The following is a 24517-nucleotide window of genomic DNA, read 5'->3' on the forward strand; positions in this document are numbered from 1 at the left end:
TGTCCTGTTACGCAGGTAATTCCAATAAGAGAACTGAATGATTACCGTTTCATAAAATCAAAGACTAATAATGGTCTGTTCATTTTGATTGAATAATCAATGTATGGGTCATCAGCCTGCTGACCTCTATCTAGTTTTAGAACGAGATTACCAAATTCCTTTCCATCTTGTCTTTGGAGAGAAGGTGTAGTAAATCGCTCGTCAACTAATTTTATCAGAAATGCAAGCTAAAAAAAAAAAATTATCGTACAAAATTCATCATCCAGAAGAAGAAATATAAATTTCAACCTCACCCAGTTGCTGTGAAAACAAGCTCATCATGAATTACCGATACCCATAAAGTTCAAACAGGTAACTGTACACTTGACAAAGAATCAGATAAGAAATCCATCACCAATAAGAAGAAAAAGTAGTATCCAATCTCACCCAAGTGCTGTGACACCAATGAAATCACCATACTAGTGACGCCCACAAAATTCAAACCTATATAACTGCTCAAAAAACTGTATTGAATCTGACGGAGTTTCATCAGGAAAGTGCGTCAAAATGTAAAAGACCAAAGCTCCTCCAAAAGGGCCATCACCTATCAAGGTCATCCAACAATAAGAAATCTGATGGCGCCTCAGCATCAGTGAATCCCCTGTAGGACACACTTGGGAAAGTTGAGGTACTTGGGGCCTTATGCAGCATCTCATGGTCCATGAAAATGACCACAACAGCGATATCATCATGGCACACACGCCGCTCTCCCTCCTTGGACCTCTTGATGAGGCTGTAACTTGCTCCAATTTTACCCGCAGCCACTTGAATCGCAGTGCTGATGAGCTTCTTGGCTATTCCCTGATCAACAAAAGCATATAAGAGCTATTGAACATATGGAAATCAAGCTACTTTTCTATGAAGAAAAAGAGACAAAATAAATGCATACTGCACGAGGGTACTGGAAAACGATTTCAGCAGCTTGCTGATTAGTGAGGTGCTCCCACAGTCCATCAGATGCAAATATCAAGAACCTGTCTGCGGGTTGAATGGCATGTTCCTGTATTGTTGGTTCTGCTGTTAAGACAGGTCGTCTGAGTGGCTCTGGGAGATGATAACGTGTGTATTCCGCAGCCGGAGGGAGAGCGAACTCTGGCCTCTTCAAATATGCATCTCCAATGCCTCTAGTTATCTGAAAACCAGCAGTTAAAATTTTTAAAAATGAACATTTCACTGTGAATCTTACCAAAAAAACACAATTGGGCGTTGGCAAGCATGCAATTTACATTGGAAGCCATATACTAAACTTATTTCCAAGCTTTAATGCAGAAACCATGGCTCAACTGTATATTAAGCTGGAGAAGAAGGCCAGGTGCATGAGATGGCAAGATTACAACTTTCATCAGGCGAATATCTTATCATTAATTTTGTAGGACTCATCTGCAACCTCAACAATTTTAATATTGTTGGCAAAACATGGAAAGCAATCAATTATCAATGTGGACCAGGGATGTTACACAGATGGATAGATTGGAGCATGACCTTTACTGGCAAACAATGCATGGACACATGGAATGGGCCTACTGCACTTCATCATCCCCTAGTATCTAAGTGTCTTCACGTGACAATCTCACTTCATCATCCCAAAAGTTTCCTTATTTTATTTAGTTTCTTATTTTCCCTTCGTGCTCAATTGAATTAATAAGGCTGAACATGTAGTCCAGATTATTATCCACACACACACACACACATATATATATAATGATTAGGATATGAGAACTGTAAATATGAGAACTAATGTGTGAACTGAAATTTTCATAGATTTTTTGTTCTTTTCTCTTGAATCTAACCATAGGGATGTGATCTACATGCTTGGTTTTATAACAACCTGCTCTTGAATCATCAGATTTTGATGTATAAAGTAGATTTTTTAAGGCTTTAAAATCAATGGCTCATAATATTCAAGCATTTAAAAATTACATTTTTCAATAAAAATACACGATCCAATAGTTGATTCTTAGCAAATTCAGCATGCCAAGCACATCCACATGGTTTGATTTGCGTTGGAAATGCTCATATTTCTAATTCTCATATTTTAGTGACTATATATATATATATATATATATATATATTCGCACTTATTGTTCTAACTTAACTGCCATAATTTATATCTAATATTCAAAAGCAACACCTTCGGATGATGTTTAACATATATTTTTTTACTATTTTCATGTGTTAAAGCTGACTTCGACATGATATTCTTTGGCACTTTTTAACTATCCTTATCTTTATGAATTGTGAGCGGTTGATTTTTTACTATCTCAACAACTGAATCTTATAGCACATTAAACATAATAAAACCTTCACACAATATATGAAACTCGTTAAACACATTTACATGGTTAGGTGTAACGTGGTGGCAAGATCTATACAAACATAAGAGTGGGTACCAGTACCACCGTATCGTATCGTTTAAAGCCATCATTATACTCTCTATACATAGAGTCGGACTACCATATAAACAAAGGCAAAATAGTAAAATGGTACATGAAACTCATATCTGTCACATCACAAACTCATCAGCGATCTTCTCTTTCTAGCATCAGCTTGACATAGGATGGGTTCCAACTTGCATCCAATCCTAGCCATCCAATCAACCGCTAGGATTGGTCAGCATTCATACCTGTATGTGGACTGATCCAGGTGCATCGATCAGCTAGGTGGGTAGGATGGACGTAGGATCTTTTGTATCCTACGCCAAAGGATGGACGTCGGATTTTTTTTCTATATCACGAGTTCATCTTCATTTACTTTTGTTAAATGTTATGGATGACAAGCTAGGACAATAACATAACAGCATGTACCTGAATGATGCCTTTGACGCGCCAGACGCCACTCTTAAGGATGGCGACGTTGGGATCATCAGGGTGTTGGGAAACCAGAGTGTTCCTGACGCGGTCGTTGGACACGTTGTGATCCTCGCTCAGCTGCTGCGCCACGATCTTGTTGGAGCCGTCCACGCGTCCGAGAACCGCCCTAGAGTCGCCGGCGTTTGCAACGTACACCTTGCCATCCCAGATGATTCCCGCCAGACAACATGTCCCCGTTGCAGCCATCAGTGGCTGCTCTTCCCTTGTCCTCCCCACCAGCCCCAAGAACTCCTCGTCCGTCGATAAGAAGGCGTTCCGAAGGGCATCTCCCAACGTCCCGTCGGAGCTGTCCTTACCAATCCCTGTTCGTCGAGTTGAACCATGAAAGAGAGTGAGATTTGCAATGGCAACTTACCAAAAAACTGTTTTGATCAAATCTGTCAATTTAATTCATCATGCACAGGTCCCCACAGCCTGCCTGCTAGGCTCGTGGGTTTAAACCGCACTGGTTTGGGCTGGGCCCACCAATGGGCTCGGTGATGGCCCCAGCATCTAAAACCCAAACAGGTTTTCCGTAATAAAAGAAAGTGAAAATTTCATTTGTGAACCCACTTTTTTCTGGGTATTTCAGAAAAACACTTGTCAAATAAAAGGCTTGGAGTAACTCAGTTAACCATACTAAAATTACTAAGCCACCTATCACACAACAAAACAAGCAAAACATACCTCTTTCAAACCAATGGTTAAAAATAGGGATGGCAATGGACCTGCCCCCTCTCAAGATTAGAACCTTCATCCTTGCACGGGGATAGATTTTAACCTCAACCTCGCCTTCATCCCTGTTTCATGTCCTCCATCCCCGAACGGAGATGAGGCAGGGCAGGGCCCCATTTCCCCGTAGTCTATTGTCATCCTTTAGAAGGACTGGGGATGGGGCGGGGCGGGGTGGAACGGGACGGGGATCATGGTGGGGATGGGGCAGAAAAAAATGTAAGTCCATCCCCGCCTTCATCCCCGAACGAGGATGGATTTTAACCTTCGTCCCTGCCTCCATCCCCGGTCCAAACGGGGCGAGGTGGGACGGGCCCCTGCCATCCCTAGTTAAAAATGATATTTATTTATATGAATCTTAACTATGAAATTAACTTCAAGTTTCTTAGTGGAAAGTTGGGTACTAAAATTGCCTTATAAATGTCGACCCAAAGGTGAGACACTAAATGGAATTTCCATGAACAAAAACCGGGCTTCCCAAGAAAATCACTGTAGAAACCATCCACCAAAAAAAAAAACTACACAATTTCTCAAGAAAACCAACAAATCAAGCAGCAAGTAAAAATAAAAAATCGGTACTAATTTCAAATTTACCAAATTACCATCAAGCCATACCCATTCAACTTATAACATTATAGAGAATTCCATTGACACCCTACCCAGATTATCAAGAAAATCACAGCACCAAATCCCAAGGAAAGAAATTACAGGTTTTCAAGAAATCGCGAAATTCAAACACCATTTAAAAGAAAAATACATAGAATTGATGAGGAATTCCAAAACTACCAAACCGGACCATGAGGCCATGCACCATCAACCAGAATGCCTATCAACTTCTAATAACAAGACCCAAGATACCAAGAAATCTCAAAAAAAAAAAAAATCAAACCCTTAACAAATCCTGGGTAAACTAAAAACCCGCAAATTCAGGAAAACAGAAAGAAGCACAGCAACCAAGACTAGAATCCCCAACTCCGACAAATTGAGATACTTCTCCACTAAAAATATTAAAGCAAAAAAAGAAAAAAAAAAAAGAATTCACCATCATAAAAAATCTAGGGATCAAACACCCTACATGACAATCCCGATTCCCAAGAAACCGCAGAAACCAAACACCTCAAAGATGAAATCAACCAACAATCGATCCATGCGTGCATCATCAAAGCAATAAACCCCAATCAAGCCTCTACTAAAACTGATCAATATGGTCCAACAGCTTGGTGGGCCCCATCCGAGATCTATTGCCGTCTCCACTTATAGAGTGATTTCCATTACCTAAAATTCTCAAGAAAATCTTTAAAAATCAAACACCAAGAAAAAAAATCAAAGAAAATGAAGGTTCTCAAGAAACTAGAGAAATCAAACACCAACAAACGCAAACTGATTCCCGCGAAACCCATGCACCATGAAAGGCAAGAAGAAAAACCAAACCAACAAGAAAGATGGTTCCAGAAAGTTCTTGGGTCCCATCCAAAAAACTCTCTCGACCGCACAATTTCGCGACTATGCACGACGAGCAGTCTTGAACTAATTCTTTCAAAAATCCGATGCTAAACTCTAGCTATCGTAGGGAGCAAACTATCCAAAACACTTGAGAAACCTCGAAAACCAAACACCCAAATTCCCCCCGAAAAAAAATTTAAAGAAACAAGATCAAAGCTAAAACCCATCAAGAAAATCACTCCAATTCAATGAAATTCATCAAAAGAACCCCGAAATCATGATCAAACACCCATTTGACACTTCGTTTGGATGAAAAATTCATCGAGAACGGATCGAGAAAAACCGAGCAACACGTTCAGGGAATCGAAGCCGGATCGATCTTACGTACGTAAGAAATTTGGGAACAAGTTCTCGGAGGCGAACAGCGAGGCGACGTCGTTGCAGTGGCCGTCGTAGACGCCGACGAACGTCCCTTTCCGGAACGTCTCGACCTGCAGATGGTCCTCGACGACAGCATTAGCCTGAACGACGGCGACGGAGAATTCTCCGATGGAGTGAGGGCGGAGGTTCTTGGACCACAGAAACGGGTCGTCCTCGCCGTCGTCGTCGTCGCCGGCCCTCTGCAACGGAATGCAGCACTTCTTTAGCCACGAACTCATGGCCAATTCACAGAATTATTCGGTTTCTTGAATTCTTGTTTGGTTTATCGTGGAAGGAGTTCTTATTTGGTTTTCCGGCGATGGATGGGAGGGTTTCTGGCAAAGGAAGGGCGCGTTCTGTGGTTTGTGAGAAGGAAGAGGGAGATGGTAGGGAGAGGAATTGGTGGTTTTGGAGGGACGGACGATTGGTTAGAAAGAGAGATCTCAAAATATAAACTGGAACACAGTAAGGGAAAGAAATAGGGTAGTTATAGAAACCTTACGGCATAACCCATTCAATGAATATAAGGAGCCAGCATAAGCATACGTTTTAAAGGTATCAAGCTCACTCCTGAGTAGGCTTACAAATAATCTCACTAAAATGTCCACCTAAAAAATCAAGCGCATATCAAATGAATCACCATCATCATTATAAAAGCTTAAAAAAATAATCATAATGCAACCTTAGAACCATAGTATTGTTGGAAAAGGTTTTGAAATATAAAATATTTTGTAAAATTGGTGATTTATTGTTACCAACCAAAAATGCTTTGAAAATATTTAGTCCCTTATCTAGAAAGGACAAATTTTTTGTTGATTTAAATATATTGTTTGTTCTCTATTTTTTACTTTGACAATCCTTGTTTGTTAGGTGACTTGCGGACGTTGTTGTGTTTCGCGTAGGAGCCAACATGTTGTTCACGTACAAGCACGTGAGTGTGTAAGGACGCTTGAGACACAATGTGTCGTTTTGATAGAACACTTTGCACGCAGTGGCGTGAGCCATGTGTAAGGTGTCGAGGTTTGCTTTGACCAAGTTGTCTTTGACTTTTCATTTTTGAAATGATTTGACTGTTTGAAAGACTTTAAAAAATGCATTTATATAGCATTTATGGGGTATTGTGACTGTTGGATGATTTTAGAGGTCCTTGATCATTAGTCTAAGGCGGGTAATCATTCTGAGACATTTTCATCCAATTTTTAAACCATTGGATTTATGGCCTTTAATTTTATTTATCACAAAAATGTCTTAGCCTTCCTAAGTCTATAAATTTCTTTATTTTTGTCTTTTAGATCATCATATTTTTCTGATTCTCAAGCTTTTTCTCTTTCTATTCTTTTGTTCACGATTTGGCTTGCTAAGTTCAAGTGTATGAGAAGTCACCTGATCTTGCGAAACAATAATGCTTTTGAGGTCCAAGCTTAGTTATATCCTGGGAACTCAGTCGTGAACAAACCCTTTTCGTATCTTCAAAAATCTTGAAGTGGGGCGATTAAAGTTTTAAAGATAGCGATCTTAAGAATGTGCCTCTAGGCTTGGGATCTCTATTCTCCTGAATCCTATTTTTGGTCACTAGTTGATGCAACAATTTTAGAACTTCAATATGATATCTGGTTTGACATCCAACTCCATCAATTTGTTAAGCCGTGACCTTAAGAAACTCGATCGATTTGATGAGTCAAACTTCAAGCAGTAGCAATCAAATGTCTCCTTCCTATTGTTTGAGCTGCACATCGACTACGTCCTAAAAAAGTCTTGTTCCACTATTGTTGCTGGAAAAGTTGAAACATAATAACAAAGGAAAAAGTGAGAGAAATGGCACAATACTTTAGCTGATTTTGTATTTGACATGTATTCTCCTTTGGAGTTTGCTAGAGAATTGTGGAATGCTCTGAAGAACAAGTACAATACAGAAGACACTGAAAATAAAAGGTTTATCATAGACCAATATGTTAATTTTTCTATCATTGATGATAAGCCTATACTTGCTCAAATTTATAAGATACAAATATTAGTTTATAAGATCAAAGGAGAATGTATGTCTTGATGATGACTTCCAAGTTGCAGTCAATCATTGGGAAACTACCTGATTCTTCAAAAGAATATAGGAATCATCTAAAACATAAAAATAAGAAAATTATTTTAGATGATCTTCTTAAGGACATTTGAATTAAGGAGTCTCATCTTCGTGACAAAAAAAATTTGAGTCCCAAAGAGGGTTATCCTAAAGTGAATATTATTAGTAACACGGGTAGCAAAATCATGATAACCTAGAAAAACAAAAAGAATTTCGTGAAAGAAAAAAAACTAACTGATAAAAAGAAAATCAGTTGTTATGTTTGTGGCAAGTTGGTTCATTTTGCTAGAGAATGCAAAGAACGAAAGATGACTGGTCTCAAGCCAAATGAGTTAGAGGAGAAGCTTGTTGCTCTAATCTCTGAAACCTTCATGGTAATTGTAAATAGGAACTGATACCTGGATATTGAAAGCATTTTTCATATGGCAAATGATAGGAACTTGTTCAAGTCAAAATAGTGGGAGAGGGATGCAATATCTTTATGAGAAACTTTTCCTCAACTGAAGTGCTGGAAAAAGTCCTAACACTTGAAAATGTCCACTATGCTCCAGAAATTCATAAAAAATTAATTTATGCATATTTATTGTCACTAAATGGTTTCAAAATTGTTATTAAGTTTGGGATTGTAATTTTGACCAAAGGAAAAATCTTTATAGAAAAAGGGTTTGACACTAGTGGTATGTTCAAGATGAGCATAAATGAATCTGTTACTTCTGTTTATATGATTGACTCTTATTTTCTTTGGCATTTATGATTATGACATATTAATTCTTTTTGTATTCATAATATGAATAATTTTGGTCTACTTCCTTGCCATGTCAAAATAAAACATAATTATAAGTATGTGACATACATTCAAACTAAGCTAACTAGACTCTCATTTTCTAGTGTATAAAAGAATTATGAATGACTTTAATTAGTGTATTCAGTTGTGTGGACAATGGTTAATGTTCTAAGTCATGGTGGCAATGGGTATTTCATTACCTTTATAAATGATTATTTAAAATTTTGTTATGTTTATTTGATAAAACATAAATTTGAAACAATTTTCAAATTTCTTTTTTATCGTGTTGAAGTGCAAAATAGATTTAAAACCAAGAATATATTTAAGAACATATAGAGGAGGTGAATACTTAGGTGAAAATTTTGATAAATTCTATAAAGATAATAGTATTATTCATCAAACCTCTGCCCCTAAAACTCTTGAACAACATGGTGTAGTAGAAAGAAAAAATAAAGCACTTGTAAAAATGATAAATGTTATGCTTCTTAATATGGGTTTATATCCCAACTTGTGGGGATAGTCTCTACTTACTGCTTGTTATATTTTAAATTGTGTTTCTTATTTTAAATATGATAAATCATTTTATGAATTATGTTTGGTAAGAAACATAATCTTAGCTATTTTTGTGTTTGTGGTTGTTTAACATATGTTAAAATTTCAGAAAATAAAAGAAATAAGGTTGGACCTAAAGCATTCAAATGTGCATTTGTTGGATATGCTAAATATAGTAAAACATATAGATTTTTGGATATTGCTAATAATGTTATTATTGAATCTAGAGATACATTTTTCATAGAACATAAACATCTATTTGATTCTCTTCTTGATGGTAGCTGTACTATAGTTGATGAACATCCGGCTAATAACATGATTGAATATTCTAATGATTGTGATATTAAACTTGAAACTGAAGTTAGGCACAATAAACACATTAGAAAACCAATTGATTTTGGTTTTGACTTTTATATATTTTTAATTGAGAATGATCTTGTGTCTTTTCAAGAGGTTATGTCTTCTCAAGATGTTGCCTTTAAGAAAGAAGCTATAAATGATGAAATTAACTCAATTATGTATAATAATATTTGAAAATTATTGAATTTATCTATTGGTTGCAAAACTATTAGCTGCAAATGGATTATCAAAAAAAAGTTAAAAGATGATAGTATAATTGATAAATTTAAAGCTCATTTTGTTGTAAAAAGATTTAAATAAAAAGAATATATTGATTATTTTGATATTTTTGCTCTTGTAACCAGAATATCTACTATTAGAATTCTTGATTGTCATGGATGCCATATATAAGTTTGAAATCCATCAAATGAACATGAAAAAAAAATTGAATGGAAAATTAGATAAAGATATATATATATATATAGAGAGAGAGAGAGCAACCTGAAGGTTTTGTAGTGTCAAGGCAAGAACGCAAAGTTTGCAAACTTGAGAAATCCTTATACGGATTAAAGCAATCCCCTAAGCAATGACATGAAAATTTTGATAGTTCCCTGGTAAATAATGGTTTCAAAATACATGATGTTGATAAATGTATCTACAGTAAAGTATATTGTAATTTTGTTATTATTATTTGTTTATATGTTAATGACATGCTTATTTTGGGTTTTAATAATAAAAGCATAAATCAAACAAAAAGATTTTTATCTTTAATATTTTGTATAAAAGATTTGGGTATTGCAGATGTTATTTTAGAAATCAAAATTGTGATAAATAATAATGGCATTGTATTATGTCAATCACATTATATTGAAAAAACACTACAAGTAAAATGCATATTAGCGATAGACGCTATCCGTTGCTAAACACGTTTGCGATGAATGTTGCGATGAATTAGTGACGGATAGCGTCCATCGCATAACCCTAGTCGCTAAACTGCGGCGGAATTTATCTGCCGCCAATCCGTCGCTAAGTAGCGATAGATTAGCGGTGAATCATGTCCATCACTAAATAGAGACTGATTTGGTTATGCGATGAAATTTAATCCATCGCTACTCTTTAACGAGGGATATGTATCTGTCGCTAATGTTCGTCGCCAATTTGGTGACGACCATTAGCGATAGCTTAAATTTTGTCACAAACCAACAACTGCTTTAAATTGGTGACAGAGTAGCAATAGATAATATCCGTCGCTAATTTTAAAAAAAAATAAATATTTTGAAACTTGAAAAAAAATTCTCGTTATACAATTCATATAACCTGCTTATAAAAAAACAAAGTACACATAAAAAATACATATACAGGTGAAATAAATTTAACACAAGTTCTAAGTTAAACAAACTTTAACAACCAAATACAGTCCTTGCCAAGTTATAATTAGTTACAAGTACGTCAAACAAATTAAACAAATGAATCTAATTCTCGCCAAGATTCTCACCATCATCCTCTTCATTTTCTCGATCTGCCCCTCCCTCCATGCCTCCATCAGCTCCTCTACGCTGATCACCTCTAGCATCCTACAAAGGAACCAAAATGTTAGTATTTATAAACAAAATATAATGAAATAAATTATATGCAATGCACCTAATCTAATGAAACAAAGTAAATGGCTGAATGACACATAAACTAGCAATAAACTGAAGGACATTAACAAAATTCAGATGTGTTCTAAGACTGAATTTTTTTTATAGTGATTCAATCATGCAGATATGTGTTCTAAGGTTGTCAAAGAATGTCACAGTGATTCACACATGCATATATGGTTTATAAGGTTGTCAAATAAATGTGTTATGCATCACAATCATGCATATATGTATTACAAGGCAATCAAAAAACTTTCATAGTGATGAAATCATGCTTATATGTGTTCTAATGTTGTCAAAAAACTTTCATAGTGATTCAATCATGCTCATATGAGTTCTAAAGCAGTCAAAAACTTTCATATTGATTCAATCATGCATAAATATGTTCTAAGAAAAATTCTATAGTAATTTAATCATGCATATGTGTGCTCTAAGGCAGTAAAACAATTTCATAATGATGAAAGCATGCTTGTATGTGTTCTAAGGTTGTCAAAAAACTTTCATATTGATTCAATCATACATATATTTGTTCTAAGGTTGTCAAACAACTTTCATATTGATTCAATCATGCATATATGTGTTATAAGGCAGTCAAAAAACTTTCATATATGACAATATCATGCTCATATGTGTTATAAGGCAGTAAAAAAACTTTCATAGTGATTCAATCATGCTCATATGTGTTCTAAGGTAGTCAAAAAACTTTATATGTGATTCAATCATGCATATCATGTTCTAAGGCAGTCAAAAAAATTTATAGTGATTCAATCATGCATATATGTGTTATAAGGCATTAAAAAACTTTTATATATGCTAATATCAAGCTCATATGTGTTTTAAGGTTGTCATAGTAACGAAAGCATGCTTGTATGTGTTCTAAGGTTGTCAAAAAACTTTCATAGTGATTCAATCATGCATATATGTGTTATAAGGCACTAAGAAAATTTTATAGTGATGAAATCATGTATATATGTGTTATAAGGTTGTAAAAAAGCTTGCATAGTGATTCAATCATGCCTATATATGTTATAAGGGTGTCATAAAAATTGTATAGTGAATCAATCATGTATATATGTGTTATAAGGTGTCAAAAAAAATCATAGTGAGACAATCATGCATATATGTATTCAATCATGCATATACTAGCTTGAAATCTAACGACATAAAATAAATGACATGAATCTTTATACCTAACGGGCACCAGAGCTTATGTTGAATGCATACGAAGTTCCCTTGCCCTAAAAAAAGTTGCACAACTCATTACGAACAATGTTAGGAATGACTTCATTTAAAAAGTACTGCATTTTATCCACAAGACACTGACAAACACCATCCCAAGATATAGCAGGGTCAATCGGATGTTGAGAGTTGAAACTGACGGGAGAACTCTAAGATTCATGGCTGCAGGAGGCAATGACTGTTGTAGTGTTCATGTTACTCCCAAACCCGAACATATGACTCTTTTTGGGTTCACCGGTTGTAGTCACCCATGCTGTAAGATCAAAAGGCGGATGCTGAGTGGAGTCATCGCCATATCGCTGTACCATTTGCTACTTGTATGACTCCTACAAAGTAATGATTAGAACAACAACTACGCCTTCATCCCAAAATAATTGGGGTCGGCGATATGAACTAGAAAAGAAAATCATAGTAATGATTACAATATGAATTAATAATTAATAATTATAATGTTTATGATAACGTAATTCATAGTAATTTGTATATTATAATGTTTATTAATACAATAAATACATATCAATGTCGCTCTCACCTTCTCTGATACAAAATCTCTCATGCTCTTACGTTTATGTGTTTCAACAAACACATCCTTGTAAGACACAATGTCTCATTTTTCTACTTCCTGCAATGTTAAATGATAAAAAAATCAATTAATAAGTATGAAAAATACTTATAAATTTGACTATATATATATATATATATATATTGATGAGTTACCATTTTCTTCTGGTGGCTTCAAAAAGTCCTAGATCCACCTATGTGTAGATGGGCATCGGGCATATTCACTCAGTTTTGTGCAGCCTTTCCTGAGCGATTTCAAAATTCATTGCTCATCCACTTGTTGCACATGCCCTCCCAATAATCTCTCCTGATAGTAGAAGGTCCATGGTCCTTCCATTACAGTGGATCATCTATCCTACCAGCTACTTTTTTTGTTGCAGTCTTCATATTGCGTAGCATGTCGGCAAATCGATTGACAGTCACCTTCTGCCACACTACCCTCGCGTCTTTCTCCTCGTTCGCAATCGCGAAGCGATGAGAAACCTACAAATACTTTTAGAAAGTTAGCACATATGAGTATAAAAAAAATTAAATATAACACACATTAGTTATGATAAACGATTGCATATCATGAATAAGGACATTAATCTATTCAACACCTCCGTCGGGTGCTCTTTCCATTGCACAACCGGTCTTGGAAGATGTTGCAGTAGTGATTTCCTAATTTTTCATATTACTTCTTGTTGCTCGAACCTCGCACTGCACATGAATTGATATACATTAACAATAGACTATCGATATACTAAGATAAATATTGGACAAGTAACAATGAAATACTTACAGTCGACTATCGATATACACTATTTGAATGAGTCATCGTGTGTCACACTGATAAGACACGGCATCTAATGTTGTCTCGTGATGTGTATGAGTAGCTGGTGTAGGTGGGTCATGCGTAGGCGAAACATCACCTACAGAACAATGAGTTAGAAATTCACACAATGCATATTTAAACTAATCAAGTATACAATTATTTAAATGATATAACTATTGAAGTATTGCGTGAAGACGAAGGCTGAGTCTGCCTATCACTGAGTTGGGATCTTATAAAGACGATTAACAAGTAAGCAAAAATATAATGAATGCCTATATTTAAATATAACACAAAGACATTTACCTAATGATGTCCCACAGCCTCCACTTGGTCCTCGACCACTGTGACCTCCACAAACCATATTCTAACAAATAAAAATGTTATTTAGATCAATTACATGATATGCAATTTCATGGATACATATTCAAATTGAAAATAACTTGTTTCATGGATACATCAAATATGACAATACATTTAAATCATTCATAGCATATCAATGTCAAACATGTACCTGCAACAAACACACTTCAATATTCCGCTAACTACTACCTCATCAAACATGATAATACATTTAAATCCTTCATAGCACTCAAACATGTATTTCACTAGATCGAGTATGTTTCCTCATCACTTGTTTCACTTTCATATTCTTCTTTTTCCTCCTCCTCTTCGTCCTCTTCATCTTCTTCTACATTGGGTGACCATTCACTTGGTATATCATTTGGATCACATTCTTCCATACATGTGTCATCGGATAATGGAGATGTGACATGCAGACCATGTGTGACATCGTGACCATAAGAGAAGTCATACATATCATCTGATTGATAGTAATCACTCTCTTTAGTTAACTTGTCTTCCTGTAACTAATCATAATCGGGGTATAGTTTAGACTTCACCTTACAAACTGCCCACCATTCATTTCTATATGACTTTCTTGTACTCGGATATGAAGTATAGTAAACTTGTTGAGCTTGCGAGGCTAATATGAATGGTTCATATGTTCCAAACCTTGATTTATGATTCACCTCCATAATGCCAAAGGCTTTGTCAACTCTTGTTGTTGTGGGATCAAACCAATGACACTTGAATAAAGTTACACTATTATTTATACCTAAATAAGTCAACTCCATTATTTCTTCTAGAACACCGTAGTAGTCATGTTCATTTTCATCGTAGCTACTACCCTTGACGCACACGCCACTATTCATTGTTGACTTGTTGACACCATAGTCTTTTGTGTTGAATCAATAACCATTTACGATGTACCCATTGTAACATTATACAACTTTGGTCGGACCACTTTGTAAATCACATATTCTTTGATCTTTAACATCACCATGGCGGATCTGCAAGCATAAACAATGACTGTGATCATGACCAATTAAGTAACTTATTGTTGTTTACATAAAAAGAATGTATGCCATCGTCCTTACCAACTCTTTCAACCATGCCACAAACTTATTTTTACGCTCTTTCTGTACTTCTGCATCAGTGAGATGTGAAAGTTTTCTTCGCAACTCCAGATCAAATTGGTTGTACTTAATAAATACTTATATTACCGAACCATGTACGCACGTATAGAACTTAGTGTTACATATTCAGTATACTTACTCGATATATGGGTCGATTATTAAGCAATTACAAATGATATAGATTTGTGTTGCGTCTTGCTCTCGATTTTCTAAGAGTCTTGACCGGCAACTGCCAAATGCATGCCCAAGTGGTTGAAATATCGATAATTTGTCAGCCACAGTAAAATGTTCTTCATCATTATTACGAGGTGGACATGTGTAACATGTTGGAATATGAGGTTCAAAGTACATAGATGAGAAATTTGAAATCACTTCTAAAGTGTATGCCTCACAAATAGAGCCCTCTACTATTGCTTTATTTCGAACCTTGTTTTTTAGGTCAAACATGCATCTGTCAATAATATACATCTCAGATTACAATAAATTTCTCAATAACATTGAAGAGAAAAATATAAAAAAACATATATCTTTTAAATGGGTACATCCAACGATATTGCACAGGACCACCAACCCTTAGTTCATATGACAAATGGATAATTGTCTCTCGTCTATCTTCATAACCCGAGCAATGTTAGAGACGTATTTATCTGAAAATCTCAACTATCTCAACCATTGACATACCTACTTTACTTGATCTGGTCCAAGGACGTACATTGCCTTTAGTTTCAGTATTTTTCCATTGTACTCTTTGAGTTTCAATTCTGGTCTTTTACATATTACTTTTAAATTCATACGGGCCTTCGGATTATCCTTCATTTTCCCTTTCACATTCATTACCGTATTGAATGCATTATCAAACACATTTTTCTCTACATGCATCACATCCAAATTATGTCGTATCAATAAGGTAAGCCAATATGGTAGTTTCCAAAATATATATATTTTTTGTCTAATTATGATCCTTCCCAAATCCAAAGAAGGGTGTCGGGCTACGAGCATCTGTCAGTCCACATGAAAAGTATCGCAATCTTCTTAAAATCTCTATGCCAGACAACCTTGTGGGTGGACCTTCCATTTCAGTTATGCCTGCTCGAAACACATTCCTTTATCGTTAGAACGGATGGTCGTTGGGTAGAAATCGACGGTGACAATCAAACCAGTATGGCTTCTTTCCATGTGTCAATCTAAAAGATTTTGTATCCTCCATGCAGTACGGACATGTCAACCTCCCATGTGTGCTCCAACCAGATAACATACCATATATAGGGAAGTCACTGATTGTCCATAGAACATCAGCCTTCATATTGAAGTTTTATTTTTTGTGATCATCGTATGTTTGAACACTGTCATCCCACAGTATTTTCAGTTTATCAATCAATGACCTTAAATATACATCAAGATTTTGGCCTAGAGAAGTCAAACCATGGATCTATAGAGACAAGAAAAGATTTTGACGCTTCATACACAAGCTTGGAGGAAGGTTATATAGGGTGACGAATACCGGTCAATACGAGTATGGGGTTGATCTACCCCCAAATGGATTAAATCCATCTGTATATAAACCTAACATAACATTTCTCACTTCCATTGCGAAGTTTTGATGAGTACGATCAAAGTGCCTCTAAGTTTCTGCGTCAACAAGATGTGTGATCTTGTCTTCATCATGTCGAACTTTATTTGCATGCCATATCATTTGTTTAGCTGTCTTCGACGATATATACAATCGTTGCAATATAGGAGTAAGAGGGAAGTAGCAGAGTGACTTGTATGACACTTCTTTTGACCTCGTGCTACCATTTTCCTTTGTCTTTGGCTTGAACTGAGGATGTCTACATGATGGATATGATCTGCTATTTTCTTGATTTTTAAAATACAACATGCAGTGATTTGGACAAGCATTTATCTTTTGATACCCCATACCTAAAGCATTGACCATAACCTTCACACGGTAGAGATTTTCTGGCAATTTCTCATCTTTGGGCAACATACTCTTCACAATAGAGCACACATGGTCAAAACATGATTGACTTAAATTATACTCTGACTTCAAATTCAGTAGTTGAATTACTGCAGACAAGATAGCGTGACTCTCGCAACAATTCCATAGTGGCTCATTAACATCTCGAAGTAAGTCATAAAATCTACTAGTTGCATCGTTTGTTGCTTCTTCCTCTACCTCAGTTGGTGCATCACTATGTCCTATAGTAAAACCCATTTCTGGTTCTGTGGTATTAAATATCAAATCCATATATGGATTATCGTGCACTACATCCACCTGTGCGTCAAAATTATTCTAAAATTCTTCACCATGAAGCATCTAATTCTGATAACCACTAACAAAACTCTTTCTGTATAGGTGATGTCTAACGCCATGAGGTTCTACAAATCGATTGTTCTTACACATCGTGCAGGGGCATCTGATCTGACCGGTGGGATCCACTGTACTAACACTTGTCTTTGTGAATTCAATAAAACTATCAACACCATTCATATATTCATGCGACACCTCATTATTAACTATCCAACAGTACGTCCATTCACGGTTTGCAGTCATTTTGTCCTATAATGTTACAGATATTATCATCACCAGTTGAAAGAGAATCTTAATAATGCTATGATGAAAAAAATATCTAATTTATCTATTAATTCTTGTTTGGTAATTATTTGTGAGCAATTTTTTGTTTCAATTAATACATAAATTTTCTTCCACTCTATACCACAAACATGATTAACATAAAATGCAATTCCATGAATTTTTATGCATGCATTTACAAACTCAATATTTTCGTGTGTAACGCCATCACATCATATTTATACACATCACGAGGATATTTAGAAATATAAAATCACATTCCATAAAATGATACATTCATTTGGAACATGTTTTTATGATACAAATTCACACGGAAGACACAATCAAATAGAAAATAACTTCATGCAAGCATGGATACAGACACATCAAACATTGCAATACATTCAAATCATTCATATCAAAACAATGTCAAACATGTATCTGCAGCAAACACACTCCAATATCTCGCTAACTACTACCATGCCTAGCATGAAATCCGTACTCCAAAAACAAGAATACTTCTATTTTTATACATTAAATTCATGCTCAGCATGATCTCCAAACTCCATCAAAGCAGTCCTAGATATCCACAACTAAGTGAGTGTGTGAACAGAAAAGTATTACATCCAAGAAATTAAATAACATGTGATACACTTGCGTCACTTGCTCACTACAGGTATTTACCTAATTTGAATTGCTTTTGCCTTCTCATTTTTTTCTTATTTATTTTTGCATTGCATTTTTAGCCGCATGCGATGCTTAGCACTAAGCATCGCGCTATTAGCTCAACAACGTACATGCAAAGCACAAATATACAAAATAATACAGGGAGGAGGCTCGACCCCTCCCTGGCGAAAAAGAAAACAAGGAGGGGTCGGAGTCTCTCCCTCACATCTCGTAAGACAGGGAGACGGGGAGGGGGCACAACCCCTCTCTGGCAAAAAAAATAACAGGGAGGGGGCTCAGCCCTTCCCTGGCAAAAAAAAAAAAACACGAGAGGGGGCCGATCCACTCCCTCGCATCCTGTAAGATAGAGAGACAGGGAGAGGGCTCGGCCCCTCCCTGATGAAAAAAAAGGGAGGGGGCTCGGCCCCTCCCTGGCAAAAAAAAAAATAGATGAGGGGGTCGAGCCCCTCCTGCGCATCCCGTAAGACAGGGAGATAGGGAGAGGGCTCGGCCCCTCCTTGGCGAAAAAAAAAAGAAGGGGAGGGGTCGAGCCCCTCCAGCGCAACCCATACACATGGCAAAAAAATCACACCTACGAGGGGGCTCAGCTCCTCCAGTGCAACCATTATTATCTTACACCAACAGGGAGAGGATTCGGCCCCTCCCCGACGAAAAAAGCACAACTACGAACGCTGACCGACAGGTGATAGGAAGGGGAAAAAAAAGAAGGGAAGGAGGGTCAATACCTGCGAACGCCGATCGACGGCTGGCGATGTCGTTGATGCCTAGTAGAGAGAACGCGGGGGAGAAGGAGAAGGGCAGTGACTCAGGCGGATGCCGATGGACACAAAGAGGGGAGCGACGACGGTGAGGATGCCGATGAACGAGGTCGGAAAGAGACGGTGTCAGGGAGGGGGTGGCTCACCAAAGTTCTGGTGCGGGTCGTCGGTTGTCGTAGGGAAAGCGAGAGGCGACACAGAGAGGGGGGGTTGTCGGGGTTGTCGGGGTGTCTGCCAGACATAGGGAGTAGGAGGTGGTCGGGGCGGTTGCTAGAGAGCAGAAGGTGGGTGGGACGATCGCTAGAGGGCGGTAGGTGGCCAGGGCAATCGTCGGAGAGAGGTAGGTGGTCGGGGCGAGCAGAGAGAGAGAGAGAGAGAGAGAGAGAGAGAGAGAGCAAAGTTAATTTTGTGCCCTAGATGGACATTTTACGTCGAAAATTAGCGACGGATTCGCGATAGAACAATTCTGTCGCCAACACCGATGCTACTTAGCAATGGATTTGAGACAGAAACATTCTATCACAAACACTGTCACAACTTAGCGACGACTTTTTACCATCGCTACTTCGTCACTAAGTTGCGACATAGTTCGCGATGGATGTAAGTCTATCGCAAATCCGTCACTACTTAGAGATGGATTTGGTGATGGAATTGTTCCGTTGCAAATCCCGCAACAAAATCAAACTTTAGGGACAACTCATTTTCCCATCACAAAATTACGACGGATTATTTTCGTCATAAATTTCCGTTGCTAATTGACATTTTTCTTGTAGTGAAATTCTTAAAAAATACTCTATATGATCCAAACGTGAAATTGACTCTTAAGGATGGCGTAAGTATTCAACAATTAAAATATGTTAGTGTTGTAGATAGTCTTATGTATGCAATGAATTGCACGAGGCTTGATACAACCTATGCAATGAGAAAGGTGTGTAGATATACTAATAATCCTAAACATCAACATAGGACTGTTGTGAACAAGATTTTTAGATATCTTAAGCATACTTATTACTATTTGTTTATATGTTAATGATATACTTATTTTGGGTTCTATTAATAAAAGCATAAATCAAATAAAAAGATTTATATCTTTCATATTTTGTATAAAAGATTTGGGCATTACAAATGTTATTTTAAAAATAAAAATTATGATAAATAATTATGGCATTGCATTATGTGAATCACATTATATTAAGAAAATTCTTACAAAGTATGAATGTACTGATTGTTTACCTGTATGTACTCCATATGATCCAAATGTGAAATTGACTCTTAATTATAGTGTCAGTGTTCAAGAATTAAAATATATCAATGTTGTAGGTAGTCTTATGTATGCAATGAATTGCACAAGGCCTTATATAGCCTATATAATGAGCAAGGTACGTAGACATACTAATAATCCTAGACATCAACATTGAAATGTTGTGAACAGGATTCTTAGATATCTTAAGCATACTTTAGACTATAAAATCAATTATACAGAGTTTTCTACTATTATTGAATGGTATAATTATGCAAGTTAGAATACTGAATATGAAGATTATAAATCTATGAGTGATTGTATTTGTACCCTTGATTGAGGAGCAGTTGCATGAGAATCTAAGAAACAAACATGTATAACTCATTCTATAACAGAATCTAAGTTTTTTGCTTTAACATCTGCTTATAGAGAAACTGAATGGCTTAAGAATATGTTAATGGATATTCCACTAGGTGAGAAAACCATACTTACTATTTTAATGCTTTGTGATAGATAGTCAATCAACTATATGTAAAGTGGTAATATGAAATATAATAGTAAGTCTACATATATTAGTCTAAGACAGTTTTATAATTCAAATGATTGATGACAACATTATATCTTTGAAATATATGAAATGCCAAAACTTGGCAGACCCATTTACGAAAGGCCTTTTGAGAGATGTCATCAGTAAAACATCACAGAGAATGAAAATTAAGCCAATTAAGTCATCATTTAAGGATACCCAACTTAGGGCGTTGTAGATCCCACATGCTTATGTTTAATAAGAAACAAATTGATGAATGATTGTATCAAGCATATTTATGTAAACACATTCTTGATGTGTGCTCATGAGCTATAACTAATGTGAAGATTGAGCTAATAACTCTTAATGAGTTTGTAGGCCTTAAGGCTAGGGTGTGTATTAGAGAACACCTAGACAAACTCACTTATGTAAGTGTAGATGTGTAAGCCGCTTCTTATGAGAATTAACAATTCTCTAGAGTATTCATGAATTCAGGCAAGAATAAAGCTCTAAATGTGTCAACTTAAAATCCACATAATTAAACTTTTGAAAACCTATGTGATTGAAAACTAGGTTAACAATGTAAGGAGCTAAGTTCAAGGTAAGTCTACATAGCACCTTAGTTAATTTAGATTTTCTTTCACTAAGTAGGGGTTTAAGTCTTACAAGCATTTTCATTAATACATAAGTTTTCTATGCAAGCCAAGTATATTTTGAAACTAGTGAGAGATTGTTGAAAAAAGTTTCAAAATATAGCATATTTTATAAAATTTTAGTGTTTTATTTTTTCTCACCAAAAGTGTTTTGAAAATGTTTAGTCCTATATGTAAGAGGAATTTTTTTTTCCTGGTGGTTTAAATTGAGTGTTTGTTCATTATTTTTTACTTTGGTAAACCTTGTGTGTTAGAGTGACTTGTGGACGTTGTTGTGCTTTGTGCATGAATGAATGCATTTATGCACAAGGGTGCTTAAGACATAATATGGCGTTTTGATGGTGCATTCTGTACTTATGAGAAGTGCAACACTTGCAATGGTGTGAGGCATGTATGAGGTATCGTTTATGGGGCATTATGATTGTCAGACGGCTTTGGAGGCCCTTGATCATTAGTTTAAGGTGGGTGAATGTTTAGGATCATTTTTGTTTAATTTTTAAATTAATGAATTTATGACCTTTAATTTTATTTATCACAAAAATATCTTGACTTTTCTAAAGTTTATAAATTAATTTTTTTATTTTCGTCCTTTGGATCATCAGATTTTTTTGATTTTCAACCTTTTTTTATTATTATTTTGTTCTCTATTTGGCTAGACAAGTTGAAGAGTGAGAGAGCTCCCCTTGTGAAGCAATAACTTTCTTTAAGTAAAAACCTAGTTGTATCCTGACTCAGTTGTAATTTGAAATAGGTCAATTGAAGTTTTAAAGATAACAATCTTAAGAACATGCCTCTAAAACTTGAGATCTCTATTATGTTAAATCCTAATTTTGGTCACCCGTTGTGATGTCTGGAACATGTGGTTCAGCAGCATGAATCTATAAAAGAGCACCCAATCTGCCAACTGACTGAGACTAAACGATACAGGCGCATGATGCATCATGCTTGAGTGTGGCAAAATATATAAAAAAACCTTAAAATTGACCGATTAAGATTTGGTATGAGATTTTGATTGATTTAGAAGGTCTTGACAGAGGGGTTTGTTCGAGTTTGTGGCTGCACAAACATAAGCAAATTTATGTTAGATTCGGGAAGTACACGAACGCATATGTCAGTTCAAATCGATGGGACAACTGCCACATGAAATCAAGTCCTTTTAGTCTCTGGTAAGAACAAACAAACGCAGGATCAATAGATCAGAAGGCTCCTAGAATACACAGAAATTGGTGTGTTGAATGGAATTGGGTAATAGAGCAGAAGAGTGGGTGAGAAGGAGTGGGAATGACAGAGCTGACTCACTTTGGGCCAGATCCAGAAATCGAGAGAGAAGGCGAAGACGGTGAGGACACGGATTCCCGGAGAGACTGATCACCTCCCTGAGCGCCCTGACTCCAACCACGTGGCCTGCCGCCATGGGCAACCCACTCTCCCCTGTCCACCACGAGTTCCCGTCCATGATGATCGCCAAGTGCTCAGGCAAACAACCCTTCCAAAGCCCCTCCGGCAGTCCCCTCCCTTCTTCTTCTTCTTCTTCCTCCTCCTCTCCAGGCAGAAGCTTTCGCCCTAGACGCCAATGGTCTTGGAAGACGATGTCGCCAGACGTGTCTTCCTGAATCGTGAGGAGCGGCACGCCTCCCTTCCAATCGAGGGAGCACACATACCTCATCGCTACGTAGGAGGCCACCATCGGGCTTAAAGAGGCATAACTCGAGCTTGAGCCTCGAGGGAAGAAACAAGGAACAAGCAATGAGCTAGGGTTAGTCGAATACTTTCACACAGTGTTGTGTTGCTAAAAGGATCGAGGAGTAGCGAGGTGCTCCACCAAAAACTAAGGCGAGGCATAAGCTTTGAGGCTTAAAGAGTAAAGCCTTAATTTTTTTTTGAAAACTTTTAAAAAATTTTAAAAAATATCTAAAAATATAAATAAATAAAAAAATGCTTTATTGATAAAATAAAAACCAATAAAAAATAAAATATTTCAAATAACTACTAAAAAAAATATGAGATTAACATATAAAAGTAACTAAAAACTGATTATATAATTAAAAAAAATATGAGATTAACCCCAAAAAGTTAAAATATACTAAGAAACTTATTACATAACTGAAATAACTGGAAAATATATGAAATTAACCTACAAAAGTTAAAATATATGAGATTATTCTAAAAAATATGAGATTAACATATAAAAGTAACTAAAAAAATGATTACATAACTGAAAAATATATGAGATTAACCAATAAAAGAAAAAATATATTAAGAAACCGTTTACATAACTAGAAAATATATGAGATTAACTAACAAAAGTTAAAATATATGAAATTATTCTAAAAAATATGAGATTAACATTTAAAAGTAACTAAAAAACTTATTACATAATTGAAAAATATATAAGATTAATCAACAAAAGTAAAATATACTAAGAAACTGATTACATAACTGAAATAACTAGAAAATATATGAGATTATTTTAAAAAATATGAGATTAACATATAAAAGTAACTAAAAACTGATTACATAACTGGAAAATATATGTGATTAACCAACAAAAGTTAAAATATACTAAGAAACTGATTACATAACTGAAAAATATATGAGATTAACCTACAAAATTTAAAATATATGAGATTATTATAAAAAATATGAGATTAACATATAAAAGTAACTAAAAAACTGATTACATAACTGAAAAATATATGAAATTAACCAACAAAAGTTAAAATATATTAAGAAACTAATTACATGACTGAAATAATTGAAAAATATACAAGATTAACCAACAAAAGTTAAAATATAGTAATATACTAAGAAACTTGTTGCATAACTGAAATAACTTGAAAATATATGAGATTAACCTACAAAAATCTTTTTGATTATGTCTCAGAAGTCTTGTTGTAAAAAAAAATAATTTGTGCCTCAAGCTTGCGCCTTGAGGTAGAGAGGGTCGCGCCTCAAGGTGAGGCGCGCCTTTTGCACCTCAAGGAGCATTTTTTATAACACTCCTCTCACAAAAAGACCTTTTTTTTTCTCTTAAATAATCAGCAAAAACTGCCTGACTAGCTCATGACTTTTTGTCCTCATGAGCTGGTTGGTATCACTAGGGAGTAACATCAGTTT

At 35.8% G+C, this 24517-nt stretch overlaps 1 protein-coding gene across 1 annotated transcript; it reads right to left on the reverse strand.

The window, feature by feature from the left end:
- Positions 1-579: 579 nt before the first annotated feature.
- LOC149822687 (putative protein phosphatase 2C 43) lies at positions 580-23066 on the reverse strand. Its single transcript, XM_089980341.1, has 5 exons — positions 22773-23066; positions 5452-5683; positions 2844-3211; positions 929-1171; positions 580-840 (listed from the first exon to the last, which is right to left on the reverse strand). Exons 1-5 carry the CDS (start codon positions 23064-23066, stop codon positions 580-582), a joined length of 1398 nt encoding a protein of 465 aa, XP_089836467.1.
- Positions 23067-24517: the final 1451 nt, after the last annotated feature.

The sequence above is a fragment of the Nuphar pumila genome, chromosome 11 (genome assembly GCF_984573655.1).
Source record: "Nuphar pumila chromosome 11, dmNupPumi1.hap1.1, whole genome shotgun sequence".
Lineage (NCBI taxonomy): Eukaryota > Viridiplantae > Streptophyta > Magnoliopsida > Nymphaeales > Nymphaeaceae > Nuphar > Nuphar pumila.